This window comes from Puma concolor, chromosome D2 (genome assembly GCF_028749965.1).
Source record: "Puma concolor isolate L17-30 chromosome D2, mPumCon1.1.hap2, whole genome shotgun sequence".
Taxonomy (NCBI): domain Eukaryota; kingdom Metazoa; phylum Chordata; class Mammalia; order Carnivora; family Felidae; genus Puma; species Puma concolor.
In genome coordinates, this window is record NC_141677.1 from 53289055 (window position 1) to 53310718 (window position 21664).

Consider the following 21664-nt stretch of genomic DNA (forward strand, 5'->3'; position numbering starts at 1 on the left):
TAGATTAATTTTTTATCGAAGATGTTTTGACAATAATGTTTGAGGTAATTGGAGATACTCTTGGATTTAGAGCCATTTAGAATATTGAGAACCTCTGAGTATGGGCTATTATAGGTATATTTTAAACACCCCCTAATGAATATTCTGATTGTCTTAAACTTTTTGTTTTTAGTTGGTACAGCATTTGCCTCATCTTTATATGTGCCTTCAATACCCCAGCACTGCAGTGAGGCACATGGCTGCTCGTTGTGTAGGCATTATGAGCAAAATAGCTACCATGGAAACCATGAATATTTTTTTGGAGAAGGTTCTTCCATGGCTGGGGGCAATTGATGACAATATCAAACAAGAGGGTGCAATTGAAGCACTTGCATGTATCCTTTTTTAATTTGACAAATGTTAGAAATTATATTCATTTTATTTAAGGATGACTGAAATAAAATTGACTTATTAAAGTATGTTCATAAATAACCTGTGTTGTTCCCAAAAGAAAACTGCTTTGTTACATTTCATATGAAAGTATCTTTATATTGTATTATAAATACATTACAAATATATTTACATTTTATTATGAAAATTTTCACACAGAATGTTTGAAGAGTTACTATTTTAAGAGATCTTTTTAATAGGCAAAAATAATTGTATATATTTATGAAACATATTTCTAGTAACCGATCTACTGGTTTATAATTAGTGTCTTATTAATACTAATTAGGTACTGTGTATGTAGTCTGTATATTATAAATATGTTTTCAAAGTTCATTATGTGGGTGGAAAATGACTACTAAATAACTAGAAATACATAAGCAAGCTTTTTGCTATTGGTACAGCATCCATTGATGTTCTTTAACTCGAAGTATCTGAAAGATATTTCTAAGAGCAAGAAAGATGGATGGAGATCAAATCAATAGAAACTCTGGTTCAGAAATGCTGAAGATTGCAGGAGGACTGAACTTACTGGGCCCTGCTATGTCCAGTTATGATTGTCAAGATCCTGGTGGGAAATTTGGAATTAATCTTTGAGTGACATTGAATTGTGCTCCCTTGCTGGCAATGTAACTCACTTTATTTTGGTGTTGGAATTTTAGAAACTTGAAAGAATTTTTCTATGAGAAAAACCTGACTGAAACCTCTAGCATTTCTCAGATGATAAACAATTTTATAGTCCTAAGAGAAAGTTAAATGATGTTTACAAAAGAGCAACAGTGTACAAATGCTGTTATAATTGAATCAAGGATCTTGAGGGAGTCTATTCCCTCATGATATAGATGAGAAAGTGAGGAAGCATGTTACAAGTTACAATCTTGGTATATCAACTTGAAAATAATTACCTCAGAACAGCTTGAAAATTTCCTTAATAACTTATTCAGGTGTAATGGAACAGCTGGATGTTGGTATTGTTCCATATATTGTCCTTTTAGTTGTGCCTGTGTTGGGAAGAATGAGTGATCAGACAGACAGTGTAAGATTCATGGCTACACAGTGCTTTGCAACACTAATTAGACTCATGCCACTTGAGGTAAGTTGAAGATACTCAGTTTATGGACTTCATGTTTTCTATATTTTCATTTGTAATAATTGTAACTCTCTTAAAACAATGTCAGGTTAAAAACAGACCTCTGGAGTATGTTCACATTACAAGCATTAAAAATTTTTTACCTTAATGGGTATTTTTTTAACACAGGGTTTTAAGTAAAACTGTGGTTTCTAAAAGAATGTTTACTCATTGATGCAATTCTAGAAATAGAATTGTTCCTAAGTATCCCTGGTAACAGCTAGGTAAAGATTCTGTGCTGAAGTTTACATGAAAGGTAAATTGAGAGATGATAACTGAAAGCTTAAAAAGCAAGTGAAGTCTCTGTGGGGGTGTGGAGAAAGCAGATTAGAAGGTTGGTTGGAGAATTTTGGAGTATACTCCTAGGCTGGAAATAATATATATAGCCAAGGCAGGAAAAAGAAGTGACTTGAAAGAAGGGAAGGGGTAAGACCTTGTTGCCAAGCTGCTTAAAACATTTTGATGGGATTTTTATAATTGAAGGAATAAGTAGATACATAGTTCATCCATGTTGTAGTATGTATCACTACTTCTGTTTTATGGTCAAATAGTATTCCGTTGTATGGATATACCATGCTTTGTTTATCTGTTCACCAGTTGATGGACTTTTGGATTATTAACCATCTTTTGACTTTTTTTTTTTTTTAATTTTTTAATGTTTATTTATTTTGAGAGAGAGAGAGAGAGAACAGGGAGGGGCAGAGAGAGAGAGGGAGACACAGAATCCGAAGCAAGTTCCAGGCTCTGAGCCGTTAGCACAGAGTCCCATGCAGGGCTCGGACCCACGAACCACGAGATCATGATCTGAGCCAAAGTCAGACACTTAACTGACTGAGCCACCCAGGCGCCTCCATCTTTTGACTATTACAAGTAAAGTTAACTGAACATGCACTTGCAAGTCGTTGTGTGGGTATATACTTTTGTTTATTTTTATAAATTATTTTAAATGTTTTGTTATTTATTTTGAGAGAGAGAGACAAAGTACTTAAGTTGGGGGTGGGACAGGGAGAAAGAGAATTCCAAGCAGGCTCTGTACTGTCAGTGCAAAGCTTGATGCGGGGCTTGATCTCATATGAGATCATGACCTGAGCTGAGGTCAAGAGTTGGGTGCTTAACCAGCTCAGACACCCAGGCGCCCATTTTAAATGTTTATTTATTTATTTTGACAGAGTGAGAGAGAGCATGCGCACATGTGAGTGGAGGAGGGGTAGAGAGAGAGGGAGAGAGAGAATCCGAAGCAGGCCCTGGGCTCCGTCTCACTAACCATGAGATCATGACCTGAGCCAAAATCAAGATTCAGATGCTTAACTGACCGAGCCACCCAGGTGCACCTATATGTTTTAGTTTTTTTGAGCAGATATCTAAAAATGGGATTACTAGGGTCATATGATATTGAAATTCTTAAGAAATTGCCAGACTGTTTTTCCAGAGTAACTGTACCATTTTGTGTTCCTACCAGCGAAGTATGAGCATAAGTTGGGTAACCTCTGTGAAAAAAGTTTGGCTATATTTGCTGAAGTTGAAGATTCCCATCCAATAACCAGCAAATTCATCCCAGATATATATCCTAGAGAAATTCATACACATGTACCAAGACATAGCTTTAAGAATATTTATCATAGTATTATTTATAGTAGTCTAAGACCACTCAAATGTTCATCATCAGTGGAGTAGATATGTTAACTGGATGGTGATGGTGATGATGATACTGCAAAAGAATGAACAAAGTAAAGGCACAACAGTACTAATCTTTAACGTAAGATTCCATTTTTATGAAGTTCAAAAATAAGTAAAAGTACATGGGATGCATACTTAGGTGGTAAAGGTATGAAGAAAAGAAAGAGGTTGCCATGAAAGTCAGTAAAGTGATTATCTCTTGTGGAAAGGAGAGTTGGTTATCACTGGGAGGGAACATATGGGGTCTTCTAGGATTATGGCAGGGCTATTTTTATTGATCTGGTAATGGTTATAAAGTTGTTTATTTATAAAACTGTACATTTATTTATATATTTGTCTATATGAATAGTTTATCCCACAATAAAAAGTATTAAAATAAGTACCATGGCCAAAAAAATGAAATACTACACTACTATATTGAAAGACACAAGTCATTTCCAGAATAGTTTCCATTTTTGCTTCCTAGGTCTTACTCATATTTTTTAATTCTTGGACCTTGCATCATCTTATTTGTAAACTAAATTGTTAGTCCCCTTGGCCCTTTTCCACTTTGGAATCAGTGAGTGATAGGAAACCACCATGTGTTCTTTGAGCAAAGGAGTAGATGATGAACAAATGTTTTAGGAACATTAATCTAACAGCTGAAAGCAATTTAATAGCTGTTAGGAAATCAGTTTAATAGCTGTTTATGGATTAGAATGGAAGTGACCCAAAACACAGCCCAATCCACTGTGAGGAGATAGTCAATTGTTTTTAAGGGGATACTAACAATATTTGATAATCAGATTGGCAAAGAAAAGAGACTCTGACCATTAGAGGTTGAGAAAAGATTAGTCAAACTCTCTTTGATGTGATCTGTATTATATTCTCACCATGATAGAAAAACAGGAATCAGGGGTGCCTGGCTGGCTCAGTTGGTACAGCATATGACTCTTGATCTCAGGGTTGTAAATTCAAGCCCCATCTTGAATGTAGAGATTACTTAAAAGTAAAGCCCTTAAACAATAAAACAGGACTAGATATATCCTCCCACCATAAGTAGATAACTAGACAAAATGAATCAAACAGTGGTTTTCGATACTGAAGAGCAGGCAACACAGGATAGAAATCATGAGAGAAAAGAAACAAATGAAGTGCCCTAGCTTACTGCCTAAAGTAAGTTTCCAGGCCATCGGACAGGGAAGTGAAACCTAAACAGAACCTCACAGTTTCACCAATTTGAATAGTCAAGAGTTCAGAGTGTAGGTAGGACAAGATTGCTAGAATTTGCAAGGACCCAAGAAGCAGTTGCAGAGAAGAAGCTCCAGATGTCCACACCAGGGCTGAGTATTCATCTGGGCATATGTGTGAGAATGTATGTTTGAGACTGGGAGAAAAAATGAAAGGAGTAGGTGGAACAATTCCCAGAGCTCACACATGGTCAGGAATAATTTGTGTTTCCACAAAACTGAATCAGAAGACTGCCTCCCATTTAGAGCATTAAGCACAATTCTTAGAAGTATATTGCCCAAGTAGTGAGATCAAACTAGCCCTTGACAGAAGGCTGATTTGGATCTACCTTAACAAAGCTTAAAAATAAGCCCTAAAAGGAGGATCAAATTGATTTCAAGTAACTTTAAATCACATCCCAGAAAATAACTCTAAAATATTAAAACCAAAGAAGGGGTACCTGGGTGGCTCAGTTGATTGAGTTTTGGACTTCAGCTCAGGTCATGATCTCGCGGTTTGTGAGTTTGAACCCTGCATCATGCACAGAGTCTGTTTTGAATCCTCTGTCCCTCCCCCACTTGTGTGTGCATGCTCTCTCAAAAATAAATAAAAATATTAAAAAAAAAACCAAAACACCAAGAAATCCAGCACCCAACAACATAAATGATGTTTAGCGCCCACCAAAAAATGGCCAGGTATGAAAATATATCCAATAACCAGCAGAAAAGTCAGTCAGTAGAAACAGACCCTGAAATGGCCCAGATAATAGAATTAGTAGATAAGGATATTAAAATACATTCTGTATGTTCAAGAAGGTAGAGGAAAGCATAAATATAGTGAGTAAAGTGGAAGAAGGAAGAACAAACCAAATTGAACTTCTTGAGATGAAAAATACAATTACAAATAAAAACACACTGGTTGGGATTAATGGGAGAATGGATGCTACAAAAGAAAAGATTACTGAGTTTGAAGATGTAGCAATAGAAACAAGAATATCATGCAAGTATATTCCTGTTCTGCACTGTCTTGATTTCCTCTATTACATCTTCACAGGAAGAACATGTACTTTTCTGAAATATATACTGAGAAGGATTCAAGTAATTTTGACAGAAGCTCTAATTCCTTGCACTGTTAGTAACTGTTGGTGATTTAATAGGAATTGGAATGAGGAATATATACATAGGAAGAGTTCCTGGCACTGAATAATATTTATGACTTCCCAGCTTGGAGTTTCATTGTTAGGAAATGTATCTACTTATATGGCCTTATGGCTGGTTGTCATTAAAAATTCCATGAAGATAGATGTTTGACAATTTTGTAAAGCATTTGTGCTTACAAAATGAGAGGCCTCATTTTGATGACCATCATTATACTATTAGATGTTCTAAAGTGTTAGATTCTATTTTATTAGATACAGTTGTTAATTCCTAAACTTCCTGAAAATATAACAGGTAGTCATTTCTAAGACTCACTGTGCATACCTCATTCCTCTGATATATTTCTCATGTGATGTGGAATATATATTTTAAATGACCTTTTTTTAAATGTTTATTTTTGAGACAAAGAGAGCATGAGCGGGGGAGGGGCAGAGAGAGAAAGGGACAGAGGATCCAAAGCAAGCTCCACACTGATAGCAGCAAGCCCAACATAGGGATTGAACTCACAAATTATGAGATCGTGACCTAAGCCAAAGTCGGCTGCTCAGTTGAGCCACCTAGGCACCCCTATATTTTAATTGACCTTAATTGATACTCTGTTTCCAGAATTTTACATTTCTTAACTTAAGATATGCCATATGGCAGTAGTTCTCAAGCTTTTTGGTCTGAGTGTCTCATTACATTCTTTTTTTTTTAATATATATTTTTTATTTTTTTATTTTAAAAAAAATTTTTTATATATTTTTAGCTTTTTTAATTTTTTAATATGAAATTTTTAAAATATATTTTTATAATCTTTATTTATTTTTGAGAGGGGGGAGAGAGAGAGTGAGTGCTAGTGGGGGAGGAACAGAGACAGAGGGAGACACAAAATCCAAAGCAGGCTCCAGGCTCTCAGCTGTCAGCACAGAGCCTGATGTGGGGCTCGAATTCACAAACGCAAGATCATGACCTGAGCTGAAGTCAAATGCTTAACTGACTGAGCCACCCAGGTGCTCCTCATTATATTCTTAAAACTTGAAAACCCTAGAGCTTCTATCATATTTTCTGTAATAGAAATTAAAACTAAGAAATGTAAAAAAGATTTATTATTTCATTTAATAAACCCATTAGATGTTGCCATTAATAACATCTTTAAGTGAAAAATAACTTTTTTTCTAAAAAATAAGCTAGTGAGAAAAGTGACATTGTTTGGCATGTTTGCATATCTCTTTTATGCCTGGTCTAATAGTAGATAGCTGGATTGTTATATTTACTTAGGCATTCAGGCTCTTGCAATATGTTTCTTGGGCTGAGGTATATGAAGAAAGTCAAGCCTCATAGAGATAGGTAGTTGGAAAAATGAGCAGTATTTTGACAGCTTTTTAAATAATTTTGGACATTCTTTTATCTGATAACATACCAAAACTCAAAAAGAGAAAGGTTATTACATTTATGTGCAGTGTGGAATCTAAAAATCCTATCACTGAATATAAAATCTCTCTACATTCAGATTTATTGGTTTATCTTACACTTATGAATAGAACTTATACCCATACATGTTTTTTAACATCAGCATTGGTCACTTGGAAAATACTGATTCAATGAGTTATGTAAATCTTTTAAAGGTTGATAATATTTTGTCATAAATTAGCAAAAAATCAGATTCGTTAGATCACTAACAGAAAATTCTTCTTAAGTATTGGAAAGCTTATACTTAAGCTCAAGCTCACAGTGCTATTTCTCTTGGAAGATTGAATTTTATCATTGGCAACAAGTTTATGTCAGTTGTTTTCTTTGAAGTGACAAATTTATATTTAAGAAAATGTCGGCCAGACAGCCAAGTCAGAATAACAGTTTGTCAGTCCATTCAAGTAAAATGTTGTTCTGTGAAAAATGGCTCACTCAGGTCACAATGTAAACAATCTCATAAGTGCTTTTTTCTCAACATAATTATATTTTGATATACAACAAAAGTGCTTTATGTGTAGTTCGCATTTGTTTTTTGCACAGAATGTTAAAAAGATGTGCATTCAAGGGTTAAGGTCTAATAAAGTTATTTTTACTACTTTAAGGACATTGTTTTTTTAATGTTTAATTTTGGGAGAGAGGAAAAACTGAAGCGGGGAGAGGCAGAATGAGGAGGACAGAGGATCCGAAGTGGTCTCTGCACTGACAGCCGTGAGGCTGATGGGGGCTTGAACTCACAAACTATGAGATCATGACCTTGAGCCAAAGTTGGACATTCACCTGACGCACTACCCAGGTGCCCCTACTGCTTTAATAAGGACATTCTTAACTGAAATTGGCTTTTAAAAAAATGCTGATACATGGCTGTAACACAGTGACTACTGGTACATTTAGTGATGTTGCCTTGATTCTTTTTGAGGCATAAGCAGTTTTGCCCACCATTACTTTTGGAGCCTCAGTGCAAATGTCAGCCAAGTGAAAAAAGCAAACAATGTCTTTCCTTTATTATGAAATGGTTTTGACCTCAGTAATCCTTTGAAAAAATCTTGGGTATCCTGACGGGTCTGCAGACTACATTTTGAGAACTGATACCCTAAGGCATCATAACACTGAAATTGAGAAGCTCCTGTAACAGCCTTTTATTTAAAATAAGTTATACAATCTTGTTTGCCTCTTTATCAAGTAATGCCTGGTGTGGGGAACATAAGTTGTAGGTGTATTCTTTAAAATACCTCATGTGCTTATTTAGTAGTCTGATAACACTTTTAATACCTGTCAAATTTAAACTCTATTTGTTGTCCAGTCTTTAAAATTATTTATTATTACTTATTACTATTATTTTAACTATTACTATTTCTGAATTATTTTTCTCTATTTACATTTTGATAAGACTTGCAGTTATTTCATAATCTGAGTATGAACAAATTAACTGTGGTAAATAGTTTTAATACACTTTAAAAAATCACTTCAGGCAGGCATTCCAGACCCTCCAAATATGTCAGAAGAACTAATCCAATTGAAAGCCAAGGAACGACACTTTTTGGAGCAGTTATTAGATGGGAAAAAATTAGAAAATTACAAAATACCAGTACCAATTAATGCTGAACTCAGAAAATATCAGCAGGTAAAGTTTTATACTTATATAATGAATAGTGACTATTCCTTTCAATGTACCCTGAAGAGTTTTTAAAATTTTATTTAGTAAACACTTGTGTTTAGTGTCTTTTACCCATTTATTACTCCTTTGCCTATAAAAACACGGATTTTTGGTCTGTGCAAATGTGTTTTATAAGAAAAAAATTTTTATGATCTGTTCACATTTATAATTTTTCTCTTTCTCCTAACCTTTCAGGATGGTGTGAACTGGTTAGCATTTCTTAATAAGTATAAACTTCATGGAATTCTGTGTGATGACATGGGTTTAGGAAAAACATTACAGTCCATCTGCATTCTAGCGGGAGATCACTGTCACCGGTAATTTAAAATGTTATTTTTTTGGAAAAGGGGTTTTAGATGCTGAGAAATGTAAAAACCAAACAAACAAACACTGGTTAATTTATTGTGTTTTATTGTTGTAAAGGGCCCAAGAATATGCAAGATCAAAATTGGCAGAATGTATGCCACTTCCTTCCTTGGTGGTTTGTCCGCCAACATTAACAGGTCACTGGGTGGATGAAGTAGGTAAATTTTGCTCCAAAGAATATCTCAATCCATTACACTATACTGGACCTCCTACTGAAAGAATAAGGTAAGAACTCTACAACAAAAATATTTAATCTTCTGTTTTGAGAATCACTTTAGAAGAATACAGTTTATTAAAAATGACTTCTAGTTAGTCTTTTTGGTTGTCAGAACCTCAACTTATTTAAGAAAGATGAGTGTATGTTATAAAGATAAAATCAGTGAGATACTTCAGAGTTTAGAGACTTTAGCCATTGTTAACAGTCAATTGGATTTTCTAAGTATTGGACCTAGGAACCAAAGCCATTCTCTATGCCCTTCTTGGGAGCCTTGTAATCACAGCATCTCTTTCTCTAAGAGCTCCCTGATCCCCAAAATGCTTTTGCTCCATAAGGGCTGCTCTGACTGTCCTGAGACCATAGCAGTGTTAGAGTTCAATTAGCTTTACCCTTTCTCTCTTAAACTGGTACATCCCTTATGTTCCTAAATACAATTTTTTAAAAAATGTTTATTTTTGAGAGCGAGAGCACAATTGGAGGAGGGGCAGAGAGAGAGAGGGAGACACAGAATCTGAAGCAGGCTCCAGCCATGAGCTGTCAGCACAGAGCCTGACGTGGGTCTCAAACTCATGAACCATGAAATCTGACCTGAGCCAAAGTTGGACGCTTAACCGACTGAGCCACCCAGGCGCCCCCCTAATACAAATTTTGAAGAGCAGAATTTCCATTGATCTCAGTTTACCTTTTTGTGTGTGTGCAAATTTTTATTTACATTCTAGTTAGTTAACAGTGTAATATTGGCTTCAGGAGTGGAATTTAGTGATTTATCAGTTACATATAACACCCAGTGCTGTCATAACAAGTGCCTTCCTTAATATCCATCACCCATTTAGCACACCCCCCACTCACATCCCTCCAGCAACTCTGTTTTCAATCTTTAAGAGTCTCTTATGGTTTGCTTCCCTCTCTTTTTTTTTGTTCCCCCTTCCCATGTGTTCATCTGTTTGTTTCTTAAATTCCACATGTGAATGAAATCATGTATTTTTCTCTGACTTATTTTGCTTAGCATAATACATTCTAGCTACATCCATGTCATTGAAAACGGCAAGATTTCATTCTTTTTGATGGCTCAGTAATATTCCATTGTATGTATACACCACATCTTCTTTATCCATTCATCAATTGATGGATACTTGGGCTCTCCCCATCATTTGGCTGTTGTTAATAACGCTGCTGTAAACACTGGGGTCCATGTACCCTTTCGAATATGTATTTTTGTATTCTTTGGGTAAATACCTAATAGTGCAATTGCCAGGTCATAGGGAAGTTCTGTTTTTAGCTTTTTGAACAACCTGTGTGTGTACTCTTTTCCAGAGTGGCTGCACCAGTTTGCATTCTCACCAGCAGTGTAAGAGAGTTGCCCTTTCTCCACATCCTTGCCAACATCTGTTGTTTCCTGTGTTATTAGTTTTAGCTGTTCCGACAGGTGTGAGGTGGTATCTCATCCTAGTTCTGCTTTGTATTTCCCTCATGATGAGTGATGTTGAGCAGTTTTCATTTGTCTGTTAGCCATCTGTATCTTCTTTGAAAAAATGTATATTCATATCTTCTGCCCATTTCTTAACTGGATTGTTTTTTGGGTATTGAGTTTGATAAGTTATGTACAGATCTTGGATACTAACCCTTTATCAGATATGTCATTTGCAGATATCTTCTCCTATTCTGTAGGATGCCTTTTAGTTTTGTTGATAGTTTCTTTTGCTGTGCAGAAGCTTCTTATCTTGATGAAGCCCTAGTAGTTCATGTTTGCTTTTGTTTCCCTTGCCTTTGGTGATGGGTCTAGTAAGAAGCTGCTCTGGCGAGGTCAAAGAGGTTGCTGCGTGTTTTACTCCTGTAGGATTTTGGTGGTTTCCTGACTCACATTTAGGTCTGGCATTCATTTTGAATTTATTTTTGTGTGTGGTGTAAGCAAGTGGTCCAGTTTCATTCTTCTGCATGTTGCTGTCCAGTTTTCCCAACACCATTTGTCGAAGAGACTTTTTCCGTTGGATATTCTTTCCTCTTTAGCTAAAGATTAGTTGACCATATAGTTGTGGGCCCATTTCTGGGTTCTGTTCTATTCCATTGATCTGTATGCTTACGTTTATGCCAGTACCATACTGTCTTGATGACTACAGCTTTGTAATGTAGCCTCAAATTCCGGAATTGTGTTGCCTCCAGCTTTGCTTTTCTTTTTTAAGATTGCTTTGGCTGTTTGGGGTCTTCTGTGATTCCATAACCAATTTTATGATTGTTTGTGATGATAGTTCTGCAAAGAATGCTGTTGGTATTTTGATAGGGATTGCATTAAATGTGTAGATTGCTTTGGATAGTGTAGACATTTTAACAATGTTTGTTCTTCCAATCCATGAGCATGGAATGTTTTTCCATTTCTTTGTGTCCTCTTCAATTTCAAGTGTTCTATAGTTTTCAGAGTACAGATCTTTTACCTCTTTAGTTAGGTTTATTCCTAGGTATGTTACAGTTTTTGGTGCAATTGTAAATGGGGTTGGTTCCTTGGTTTCTTTTTCTGCTCCTTCATTATTGCTGTATAGAAATGCAACAGATTTCTATGTATTGATTTTACATCCTACGACTGCTGAATTCATGTATTCTAGCAATTTTTTGGTGAAGTCTTTTGGGTTTTATATGTAAAGTATCATGATGTCGTCTGCAAATAGTGAAAGGTTGACTTTTTCTTTGCTGATTTGGATGGATGCCTTTTCTTTTTGTCTCTGATTGTTGAGGCTAAGACTTCCGGTACTATGTTAAATAGTAATGAGAGTGGAAATCCCTGACTTGTTCCTGACCGTATCACTGAGGGTCATATTAGCTGTGGGTCTTTTGTGTATGGCCTTTATGATGTTCAGACATGTTCTGTCTATCCCTGCTTTGTTGAGGGCTTTATCAAGAATGGATGCAGTATTTTGTCAGATGCCTTTTCTGCATCTTTTGACAGGATCACATGGTTCTTATCCTTTCTTTATTAATGTGTATCACGCTGATTGATTTGCAAATATTGAACTAGCCCTGCAGCCCAGGAATAAATCTCACTTGATCATGGTGAATAATTCTTTTAATGTGCTGTTGGATTTGATATGCTAGTATCTTGAGAATTTTTGCATCCATGCTCATCAGCAGTATTGGCCTGTAATTCTTCTCTTAGTGGAGTCTTTGTCTGGTTTTGGAATCAAGGTAATGCTGGCCTTGTAGAATGAGTTTGCAAGTTTTCCTTCCATTTCTATTCTTTTGAATAGTTTGAGAAGAATAGGTATTAACTCTTATTTGTTTTTTTTTTTTTTTTTTTATTTTATGTTTATTTTTGTGAGAGAGGGAGTTAGGGTGTGAGCAGGGGAGGGTCACAGAGAAAGAGGGAGATACAGAATCCAAAGCAGGCTCCAGGCTCTGAGCTGTCAGCACAGAGGCTGACGTGAGCTTGAACCCATGAACCATGAAAGCCGAAGTTGGACATTTAACCAACTGAGCCACCCAGGCGCCCCAACTCTTCTTTAAATGTCTGCTAGAATTCCCCTGGGAAGCCGTCTGGCCCAGAACTCTTGTTTGTTGGGAGATTTTTTTTTTTTTTTTAAGCTTCTTTATTTTTTGAGAAAGAGAGAGAGAGAGAAAGGCAGTGCCAGCTAGGGAGGGACAGGGAGAGAAGGAGAAAGAGAATCCCAAGCAGGTTCCACACTCAGTTCAGAGGCTGACGCAAGTGATCTCATAAGCCATGAGAACACAACCTGAGATGAGATGAAAAGTTGGATGCTTAACGATCAAGCCACCCAGGCTCTCTTGTTGGGCTCTCTTGTTGGGAGATTTTTGATGGCTGATTCAGTTTCTTTGCTGGTTATGGGTCTGGTCTAATTTTCTGTTTCTTCCTGTTTTGGTTTTGGTAGTGTGTGTGAATTTCTAGGAATTTGTCTATTTTCCAGATTGCCCAGTTTGTTGGCATGTAATTTTTCATAATATTCTCTTATAATTGTTTGTATTTCTGTAGTGGTGGTAGTGATCTCTCTTGTTTCATTTGTGATTTTGAGTCCTTTCTTTTTTCTTTCTGATAAGTCTGGCTAGGGGGTTATCAATTTTATTAATTTTTTCAAAGAACCAGCTCTTAGTTTCACTGATCTGTTCTCTTGGTCTTTTTTTTTTTTTTTTTTAATGTTTATTTACTTTTGAAAGAAAGAGCAGGAACAGGGGAAGGACAGAGAGAGAGGGAGACATAGAATCTGAAGCAGGCTCCAGGCTCCAAGCTGTCAGCACAGAACCTGATGTGGGGCTCAATTCCACAAACTGCGAGATCATGACCTGACTGAAGTTGGATGCTCAACTGTGACTGAGCCACCCAGGCACCCCAGATTTTGTTTGTTTCTCTGTTGTTCATTCTGGTGGCTTTAGGCTTTATTTGCTATTCCTTTTCTAGCTCCTTTAGGTGTAAGGTTAGGTTGTATATTTGTGACATTTCTTATTTCTTGAGGTGAGCTTGTATTACAGTATACTTCCCTGTTCAAATTGCCTTTGCTGCATCCCAAAGGTTTTGGACCGTCATGTTTTCATTTTCATTTGCTTCCATGTATTTTTTAATTTTTTCTCTAATTTCTTATTTAACCCATTCATTCTTAAGTAGGATGTTCTTTAACCTCCATGTATTTGAGGGCTTTGCAAATTTTTTCTTGTGGTTGATTTCAAGTTCCATAATGTTGTGGTCTGAAAATATGCATGCTGTGATCTCGATTTTTTTGTACTTGTTGAGGATTGATTTGTGATGCAGTATGTGATCTGTTCTGGAGAATGTTCCATGTTCATTCAAGAAGAATGTGTATTTTGCTTTAGGATGAAATGTTCTGAATATATTTGTTAAGTCCATCTGGTCCAGTGAGTCATTCAAAGCCATTATTTCCTTGTTGATTTTCTGCTTGGATGATCTGTCCATTGCTGTAAGTGGGGTGTTAAAATTCCCTACTATAATTCTATTATCAGTGAGTTTATGTTTGTTACAATTGATTGGGTTCCTCCAAGTTGGGAGCATAAATATTCATAATTGTTAGATATTTTTGATGCATAGACTCCTTAATTCTGATATAGTGCCTTTCTTTATCTCTTGTTACAATCTTTGTTTTAAAATCTATTTGTCTGATATAAGTGTGGCTACTCTGGCTTTCTTTTGACTTCCATTAGCATGATAGATGATCCTCGATCCCCTCACATTCAGTCTGCACGTGTCTTTAGGTCTAAAATGAGTCTCTTGCAGAGAGCATATAGATGGATTGTGGGGTTTTTTTATATATACATTTTGATACCCTGTGCCTTTTGATTGGAGCATTTAGTCCATTTACATTCAGAGTGATTATTGGTAGATAAGAATTTAGTGCCATTGTGTTACCTATAAAGTTGGTGTTTCTGGTGATGTTCTCTGTTCCTTTCTAATCTTTGTTGCTTTCGGTCTCCCACTCAAAGAGTCCCGTTTGATACTTCTTGCAGGGCTAGTTTAGTGGTCATGAACTGTAATTTTTGTGTTTGAAGCTCTCTCTTTTATGAATGACAGCCTTGCTGGATAGTGTTCCTAGCTGCATATTTTTCCTATTTAGCATGTTGAGTATATCAAGCCACATTCCTTCTGGCCTGACAGAAGAGATCTGCTGTGAACCTAATCTGTCTTCCCTTGTAGGTTAATGGCTTTTTTCCTCTTGTTGCTTTCAGGATTCTTTCCTTTTCTGTGTATTTTGTGAATTTGACTATGATATTTTTTTATTATGGTCCTGCTTTTGTTGAATTGTTGTACCTCTTGAATTGTGATGTCTGTGTCCTTCCCCAGATAAGGGAAGTTTTCAGTTATAATTTGTTCAGATAAACCTTCTCTCTTTTCCCCTCTCTTCTTCTGGGACTCCTATGATAGGAATATTATTTTGCCTTAAGGCATTGCCTGAATTCTACATCCATGATCCAATATTTTTCTTTTCCTCTTCTTTTCAGCTTCATTATTTTCCATAATGTTTTCTATTACTGATTCATTCCCTTGCTTCATCTGTCCTTGTTGTCATTGCAGCCAGTCTGTTTTGCATCTCAGTTCTAGCTTTTTTTTTTTTCTTTCTTCCTTATTTTTTTAAAATGTCTGTTTAGGGGCGCCTGGGTGGCTCAGTCGGTTAAGCCTCTGACTTCACCTCAGGTCACAATCTCACGGTCCGTGAATTCGAGCCCCGCGTCGGGCTCTGGGCTGATGGCTCAGAGCCTGGAGTCTGCTTCCAATTCTGTGTCTCCCTCTCTCTCTGCCTCTCTCCCGTTCATGCTCTGTCTCTCTCTGTCTCAAAAATAAATAAACGTTAAAAAATAAATAAATAAAATGTTTGTTTATTCTTGAGAGAGAGGGAGACAGAGCACGAGCAGGGGAGGGTCACAGGGAGGGAAACACAGAATGCAAAGTAGGCTCCAGGCTCTGAGCTGTGAGTACAGAGCCTAACATGGGGTTCGAACTCACGAACCATGAGATTATGACCTGAACTGAAGTCGGACACTCAACCGACTGAGCCACCCAGGTGTCCCTCAGTTATAGCATTTTTATTTTCAGCCTGACTAGCTTTTTGTTCTTTTATCACTGCGTTAAGGAATTATCTAGTATCTTCTATGATTTTCTCAAGCCCAACTAGTATCCTTAATGTTGTTATTTTAAATTCTGGTTCAGGCATTTTACCTATATCTCTTTTGATTAATTCCCTGTTCTTTCTCTTCTTTCTTTTGGTGTTAATTCCTCAGTCTTGTCATCTTGTCTAGGTTACTGTTTGTGTGTGTGTGTGTGTGTGTGTGTGTGTGTGTGTGTGAGTGAGTGAGAGATTGTTAGGAAAGCCTGCTATAGCCTCCTCCTGAGAGTAATGGGAATGTTAAGAAAAGATCCTATAGTGTTTTGGGCCTGGTGCTTCAGGAGGTGTTTCAGAGTGTGCAGTCTACTGTTGTATTTTGGCTCCTCCTTTCCTCAAGTCAGTTCTTTACAGAGTTTCTCCTTGCCTGCAGTGGAGGGATGTTTGGACCTTGTCCACTGTGTGGCACGTTTTAACTAGGTGTGTTTTGGTCTCCCTGTTAAAAGAACTATACCTCTTTCCCCTAGAACTGAGGCTTTGAAGCATTCTGTGATCAGTAGAGTTGGTGTGTGTGAGAGGTTTGTGCTGGTCTTCTGGGTGAGGGACCTGCTGCGCTGATTCTGAGGCACCTTGCCCAAATGGAGATGCACCTGCAGGGTGCAGGGGGGCAGTACTTGGTGTAAGCAGTCTCTGTTGGGGAGTGCTGTGTAGCTCACTGAAGTGGGTCATGCTGATGGGCAGGGGTGAAGTGGCGTCATCCTGCTCTCTCGTCGTCTTCACAGCAGGGAGTTCGTGCCTGCCATTCTTCAGGAAGCCCTCACAAAAGAGCAAACAATCACCCCTCTTATGTCCCCAACTTCTGTCAGATCCCTGCCTTCACTCTGTGTCCATGCTGTCTGCCTGTCAGTGGCACAGTACTCCTGTGTTTTATTTATCTCAGATGTGTGGCTGAGTTTCAAAACTCCAAATTTTAGAGACCTGCACCAATCCTCTGGGGGAGGGTCTCACCATGCTGTGGCCAGTGGTTTGTCTCAGTAAAGCAGTTGCATGACTGCACAGTGGTTTGTGGTGTATGATAAAGCACAGCAAAAAGCTGGCACCAAGGTTTGCTGCCTTCAGCAGGTGTCTCTATTTCTATGCTAGTGAACAGCTATGCTAGGGCAGCACATTGGCACAGCCAGTTCTTGTACCCTAAGAGGCTGTGCCATCATTCTCAGATGCACTTCAGAAGGGCAACTGTTTCTTCCTGTGTGACCCAGGGCATCCTCAGACTACACTGCCCACTCCCAGGCCTCCACCCTCCCTCCCCACCAGAGCACTGCTAAGGCCACGACCCCAGCAATGGTGGGGACTTCTAAAAGTGGTCAGCCCCTCTCCTTTTCCCAGTCAGTGATGTGGGGAAAGAATTTTTTTGTGCAGTCCTCTCTGCACTATTGCATCCTCTCTTTCTCTCCTTTTCCAGTGTTCAGGGCTCCCTCCCCTCTGCAGCACCTGCTGCTCTTTTCTCCCCCAGATCAATTCTCTGTAGCTCCTACCTTCCACGATATGGCCATTTTTCTACCTGTAGATGTGCAATTTGTTCTCTCTGCCCTAGGATCAATTTCTTGGGTGTTCAGAATGATTTGATATTTATCTAGCTGTGTTTGAGCGACAAGGCAAGCTTAGGGCCCCCTACTTTTCCACCATCTTAACTCTAGTCCTTCAGTTCATCTTTTAAAGCATGGATAGTCATAGGTTGCTGATTAGTCCATAAATTTGCCACCCCTCTGTATTTATAATAGCTAACACATATTCAGCATTTATTAGCCAGGCATTATTCTTAGTAGTTTTACATTTATGTAAAATTGTGTATTGTGTATTCTCACAGTCACCACATGAGGTATGGTTATTAATTTTGTTCTCTGTTGGCGGATAGAAGTCTAATAAAACATGGGGCCTGGGTCTAAGGTCACTCAGCTAATTAAATAGGCAACAGCTTACACTCTTATAAAGAATTTACTATAGTGTCTTTAGTTAGAATTTATTCATTTACAAACTTAAGCAAACAGGAAGTCCGTTTATTCACTAACTTTGAGAATTTCAGGGGTGAATTCTTGCTTCAGGTACATCTAAATTGCTCTCATTTGCTCTTCCTCTTGATACATAACTTGTTTTATTGGTCTGTGCATTCAGTGAATAGATGATGATAAACAGTCTGAGGCCCACATTCACCTAACTTGGCAACTGTCGTGAACAGAGATCTTCCCTCTCCCATCACGAATATATCAATACTAGAAATGACTAACTGCTTTGGGTCATGCTCCCAAACCAGTCTTTATGGTCAGGGGGTAAAATATTGTGAATGGCCCAACCTGATTCAATGTTTCATCTCTTTGGTGATTATGGGGACATGTGATTGATGGCTTCCCCTCACCCCCCAGCACAAAATAGTGCCTTCAAGGAAGAGGTGTGAGCACATAAAGTTACAATGTCCACTACATTTTGAATCAGGTACCCATCTCTTTTCTAATCGGACTGAGTTAGGCTAACAAGGCCAAATCAAAAGAAGAACGGTCTTCAGGTATCAGGGTCATGGATGTAGAATAAGCAGAAAAGAATGCTGGGCTTAGTAGGCACATTGAAAACACCTTGTAAGACGGTAGCTGTAGTTTCCCTCTTTGAAACTCTATTACAGACTTTGCAGGTTCCTCATTTCCCAATCTTACTTATTTTTAAATGCAGGTTACAGCATCAAGTAAAAAGGCACAATCTGATAGTGGCTTCATATGATGTTGTGAGGAATGACATAGATTTCTTTAGGTAAGAATTAAAATTTTTTTCTTTAGAAAAACTTACGAAGAGTGTTAATATTTTCCTGTCTGAAAGACTTTATATAGTTCTTGCAATATATTAAAAGGTGCTAAATTTTTTTCTTTATTCTCCCTTAGAAATATTAAATTTAACTACTGTATTCTTGATGAAGGCCATGTCATCAAAAATGGAAAAACAAAATTGTCAAAAGCTGTAAAACAACTGACTGCTAATTATAGGATTATTCTTTCTGGAACACCAATCCAGGTAATTATTTACTGTTCTCCCCCACTGTTTGCCATGTGGAAAGAAGGTTTGACATTTGGCAGTGAATTAAAGACACGTTTTTCCGCCTGCCTGCTCCCTCCCTCCCTCCTTTCCTTCCTTCCTTCCTCTCTTCCTTATTTCCTTCCTTCCTCCCCCCTTCCTTCCTTCCTTCCTCCCTCCCTCCTTCCCTTCCCTTCCTTCCTTCCTTCCTTCCTCCCTCCCTCCCTCCCTCCCTCCCTCCCTCCTTCCCTTTCCTTCCTTCCTTCCTTCCTTCCTTCCTTCCTTCCTTCCTTCCATTTATAGGAATAAATTCCAGTAGTTCATTTGGTTCATAATGGTTCATTTGGTATGTAATAGCATCTGAGCAAACCAGGTTTTAAAAGCAATATGAAGAGCACTGGATGGTGTATGGAATTTCTGAATCACTATATTGTACAACTGATACTAATACAACACCGCATGTTAACTATACTAGAATTAAAATAGTAAAATGTGATTTTAGGGTATGTAAATAGAAGTCTTGTGTCCAAAATATGGGAAACTAGTCAGACTTTATTCCACACTGGCCATTCTACTTCTGTGGTATTACACCACAGTCTGATTTAATGTTGAAAACTTAGAGCTGATTCATAGGGGAATCATCATATAGTAGAGGTGTGAATACCTGGAGTTAAGAGAAAATTGGAAAAGATTGTAGAAGGTTGTATTGGAAAAGGAAAGAGATGGGTAAATTTATAGAAGTCTTCCGATACTTTTGAGAGATTCTGTTATCTTCCAGGGGAACTGGCTGCAAATGTTCACACCTAACCTGGATAGCCAACTCTGGTGGGAAAACACCCTTCATCATTCTCCAGTTAGTGGAATGGTGAACACCAAGTGACCTCTAAGATTCCTTCTGACGCTAAAAAAAATCAACAGTTCTTAGCTTACATCTTTGTTACTTTTCTTTTAAATTTATTTTTGTGGGGCGCCTGGGTGGCGCAGTCGGTTAAGCGTCCGACTTCAGCCAGGTCACGATCTCGCGGTCCGTGAGTTCGAGCCCCGCGTCGGGCTCTGGGCTGATGGCTCGGAGCCTGGAGCCTGTTTCCGATTCTGTGTCTCCCTCTCTCTCTGCCCCTCCCCCGTTCATGCTCTGTCTCTCTCTGTCCCAAAAATAAATAAACGTTGAAAAAAAAAAAATTAAAAAAAAAATTATTTTTGTTATTGGACTGATATAAGTATTAGGGTTTTGATCATTAAGTGAACACTTAATTGTTCACAATATTACTTTCACACCAAGTTTGGTTTTTTTTGTTTCCTTAAAGGCCCTCTTTCTTTCTGCCCTCCCATCCTGAACATTTTAGCTCTGAAGCTATAAGGGTTTCTGCACTGTAGACCCATGGTAGCCTGGAGTTAGGAGGCAGAGCCTAAGTGGGATTAGAAGGGTATCCATATGGCAGGGCAGCCCACCATAATGAATCATAGCCTGAGCAGGGTGAAGAGGGCTTCTGGAAGTGGGTAAGGTGGTGGGTTGGTACCTTAGGATCCAAATATATTGAGAATGCATCCAAAATGAAAAAGTGATTTCTTTTTTTTACAAATGAAACTTCAATAGTAGAATTGGAAAGAACCTTTGCCTGTTCCTCATTACTTTGAATACTGGATAGATTTGACCTATAACCAAACTCTTCTAGGTTTCCTTAAGAAACGGTGATGTTGGGGGCGCCTGGGTGGCTCAGTTGGTTAAGCGTCCGACTTCGGCTTAGGTCATGATCTCATGATTTGTGAGTTCGAGCCCCGCGTCGGGCTCTGTGCTGACAGCTCGGAGCCTGGAGCCTGCTTCGGATTCTGTGTCTCCCTCTCTGCCCCTCCCCCACTCTCACTCTCTCTCTCTCTCAAAAATAAATAAGCATTTAAAAAATAATTTTTTTAAATAAAAAAAGAAATGGTGATGTTGGCCAAATTCTTTAAATCTTGATGTTACGTTTAGTGTCAAAGGTAAAAGAATCAGAAGCATATTCATCTTCCTGCTTTTCTATTTATTGCTTGATAGATGCCACCAGTAGGATTTACACACTATGGACCAAGGCTTATTCTGGTGGAGAAGACTTCAAAATTCTCTCCAGATAGGATAGAATATTTCCTTCAGGGATACTGATATGAATTTTATCAAATTAAAACACAGAAAGACCATATGTATAAAAATGTAGTTGATTACCCCTCATGTATGTCCTCATAATGGGCTTTCATTAATATTCCAAGTGTAAGGAAATCATCCCAGTACAAAAGATTAACTAGTGTTTCTTTTTTATATTCAGAATAACGTTTTGGAGCTGTGGTCATTATTTGATTTCCTCATGCCAGGATTTTTGGGGACTGAACGCCAGTTTGCTGCTCGATATGGTAAACCTATATTAGCAAGTAGGGATGCTCGAAGCTCTAGTCGAGAACAAGAAGCAGGTATGAAAACTATATAATTATATACTATACAAGTGAATATAACTTATTCCTATCTTTTTTGAAGCTGTTTTCTCTTACTCTTTAACAGGTGTTCTTGCAATGGATGCACTCCACCGCCAAGTCCTGCCGTTTCTTTTGAGAAGAATGAAAGAAGATGTTTTGCAGGATCTTCCACCCAAAATTATTCAAGACTACTATTGTACTCTTAGTCCTCTCCAGGTTAGAAATCCAGTGATTGTGGTTGTTGGTGGTATGTTTATTAGGAGAGTGCTTTGAATAAGCCACAAAAATATTGAATAAAGGGGATTAGACTTTGGCTTTTATCACTCCAAT

The 21664-nt window shown here is 37.9% G+C and overlaps 1 protein-coding gene and 1 long non-coding RNA gene across 4 annotated transcripts in view; one reads left to right on the forward strand and one right to left on the reverse strand.

Moving 5' to 3' along the window:
- The window catches only part of BTAF1 (B-TFIID TATA-box binding protein associated factor 1), a 119598-nt gene that overhangs the window by 82950 nt on the left and 14984 nt on the right, over positions 1-21664 (forward strand). For both annotated transcript variants that reach the window (XM_086680361.1, XM_086680362.1), the window contains 9 exons: positions 173-374; positions 1371-1519; positions 8519-8671; positions 8900-9021; positions 9128-9295; positions 18557-18634; positions 18763-18892; positions 21190-21331; positions 21420-21550. In XM_086680361.1, the coding sequence (XP_086536487.1) occupies positions 173-374; positions 1371-1519; positions 8519-8671; positions 8900-9021; positions 9128-9295; positions 18557-18634; positions 18763-18892; positions 21190-21331; positions 21420-21550 (1275 nt within the window). The remainder of the gene's footprint in view (positions 1-172; positions 375-1370; positions 1520-8518; positions 8672-8899; positions 9022-9127; positions 9296-18556; positions 18635-18762; positions 18893-21189; positions 21332-21419; positions 21551-21664) is intronic.
- The window catches only part of LOC147576073 (uncharacterized), a 114988-nt gene that overhangs the window by 56126 nt on the left and 37198 nt on the right, over positions 1-21664 (reverse strand). The window contains exon 1 of one of the 2 annotated variants that reach the window (XR_015241731.1): positions 1332-1412. The exons of the other annotated variant lie outside the window; for it this stretch is intronic. This is a non-coding gene — a long non-coding RNA (uncharacterized LOC147576073). Of the gene's footprint in view, positions 1-1331; positions 1413-21664 lie in introns of those variants that run through there. 2 annotated transcript variants of the gene reach the window in all.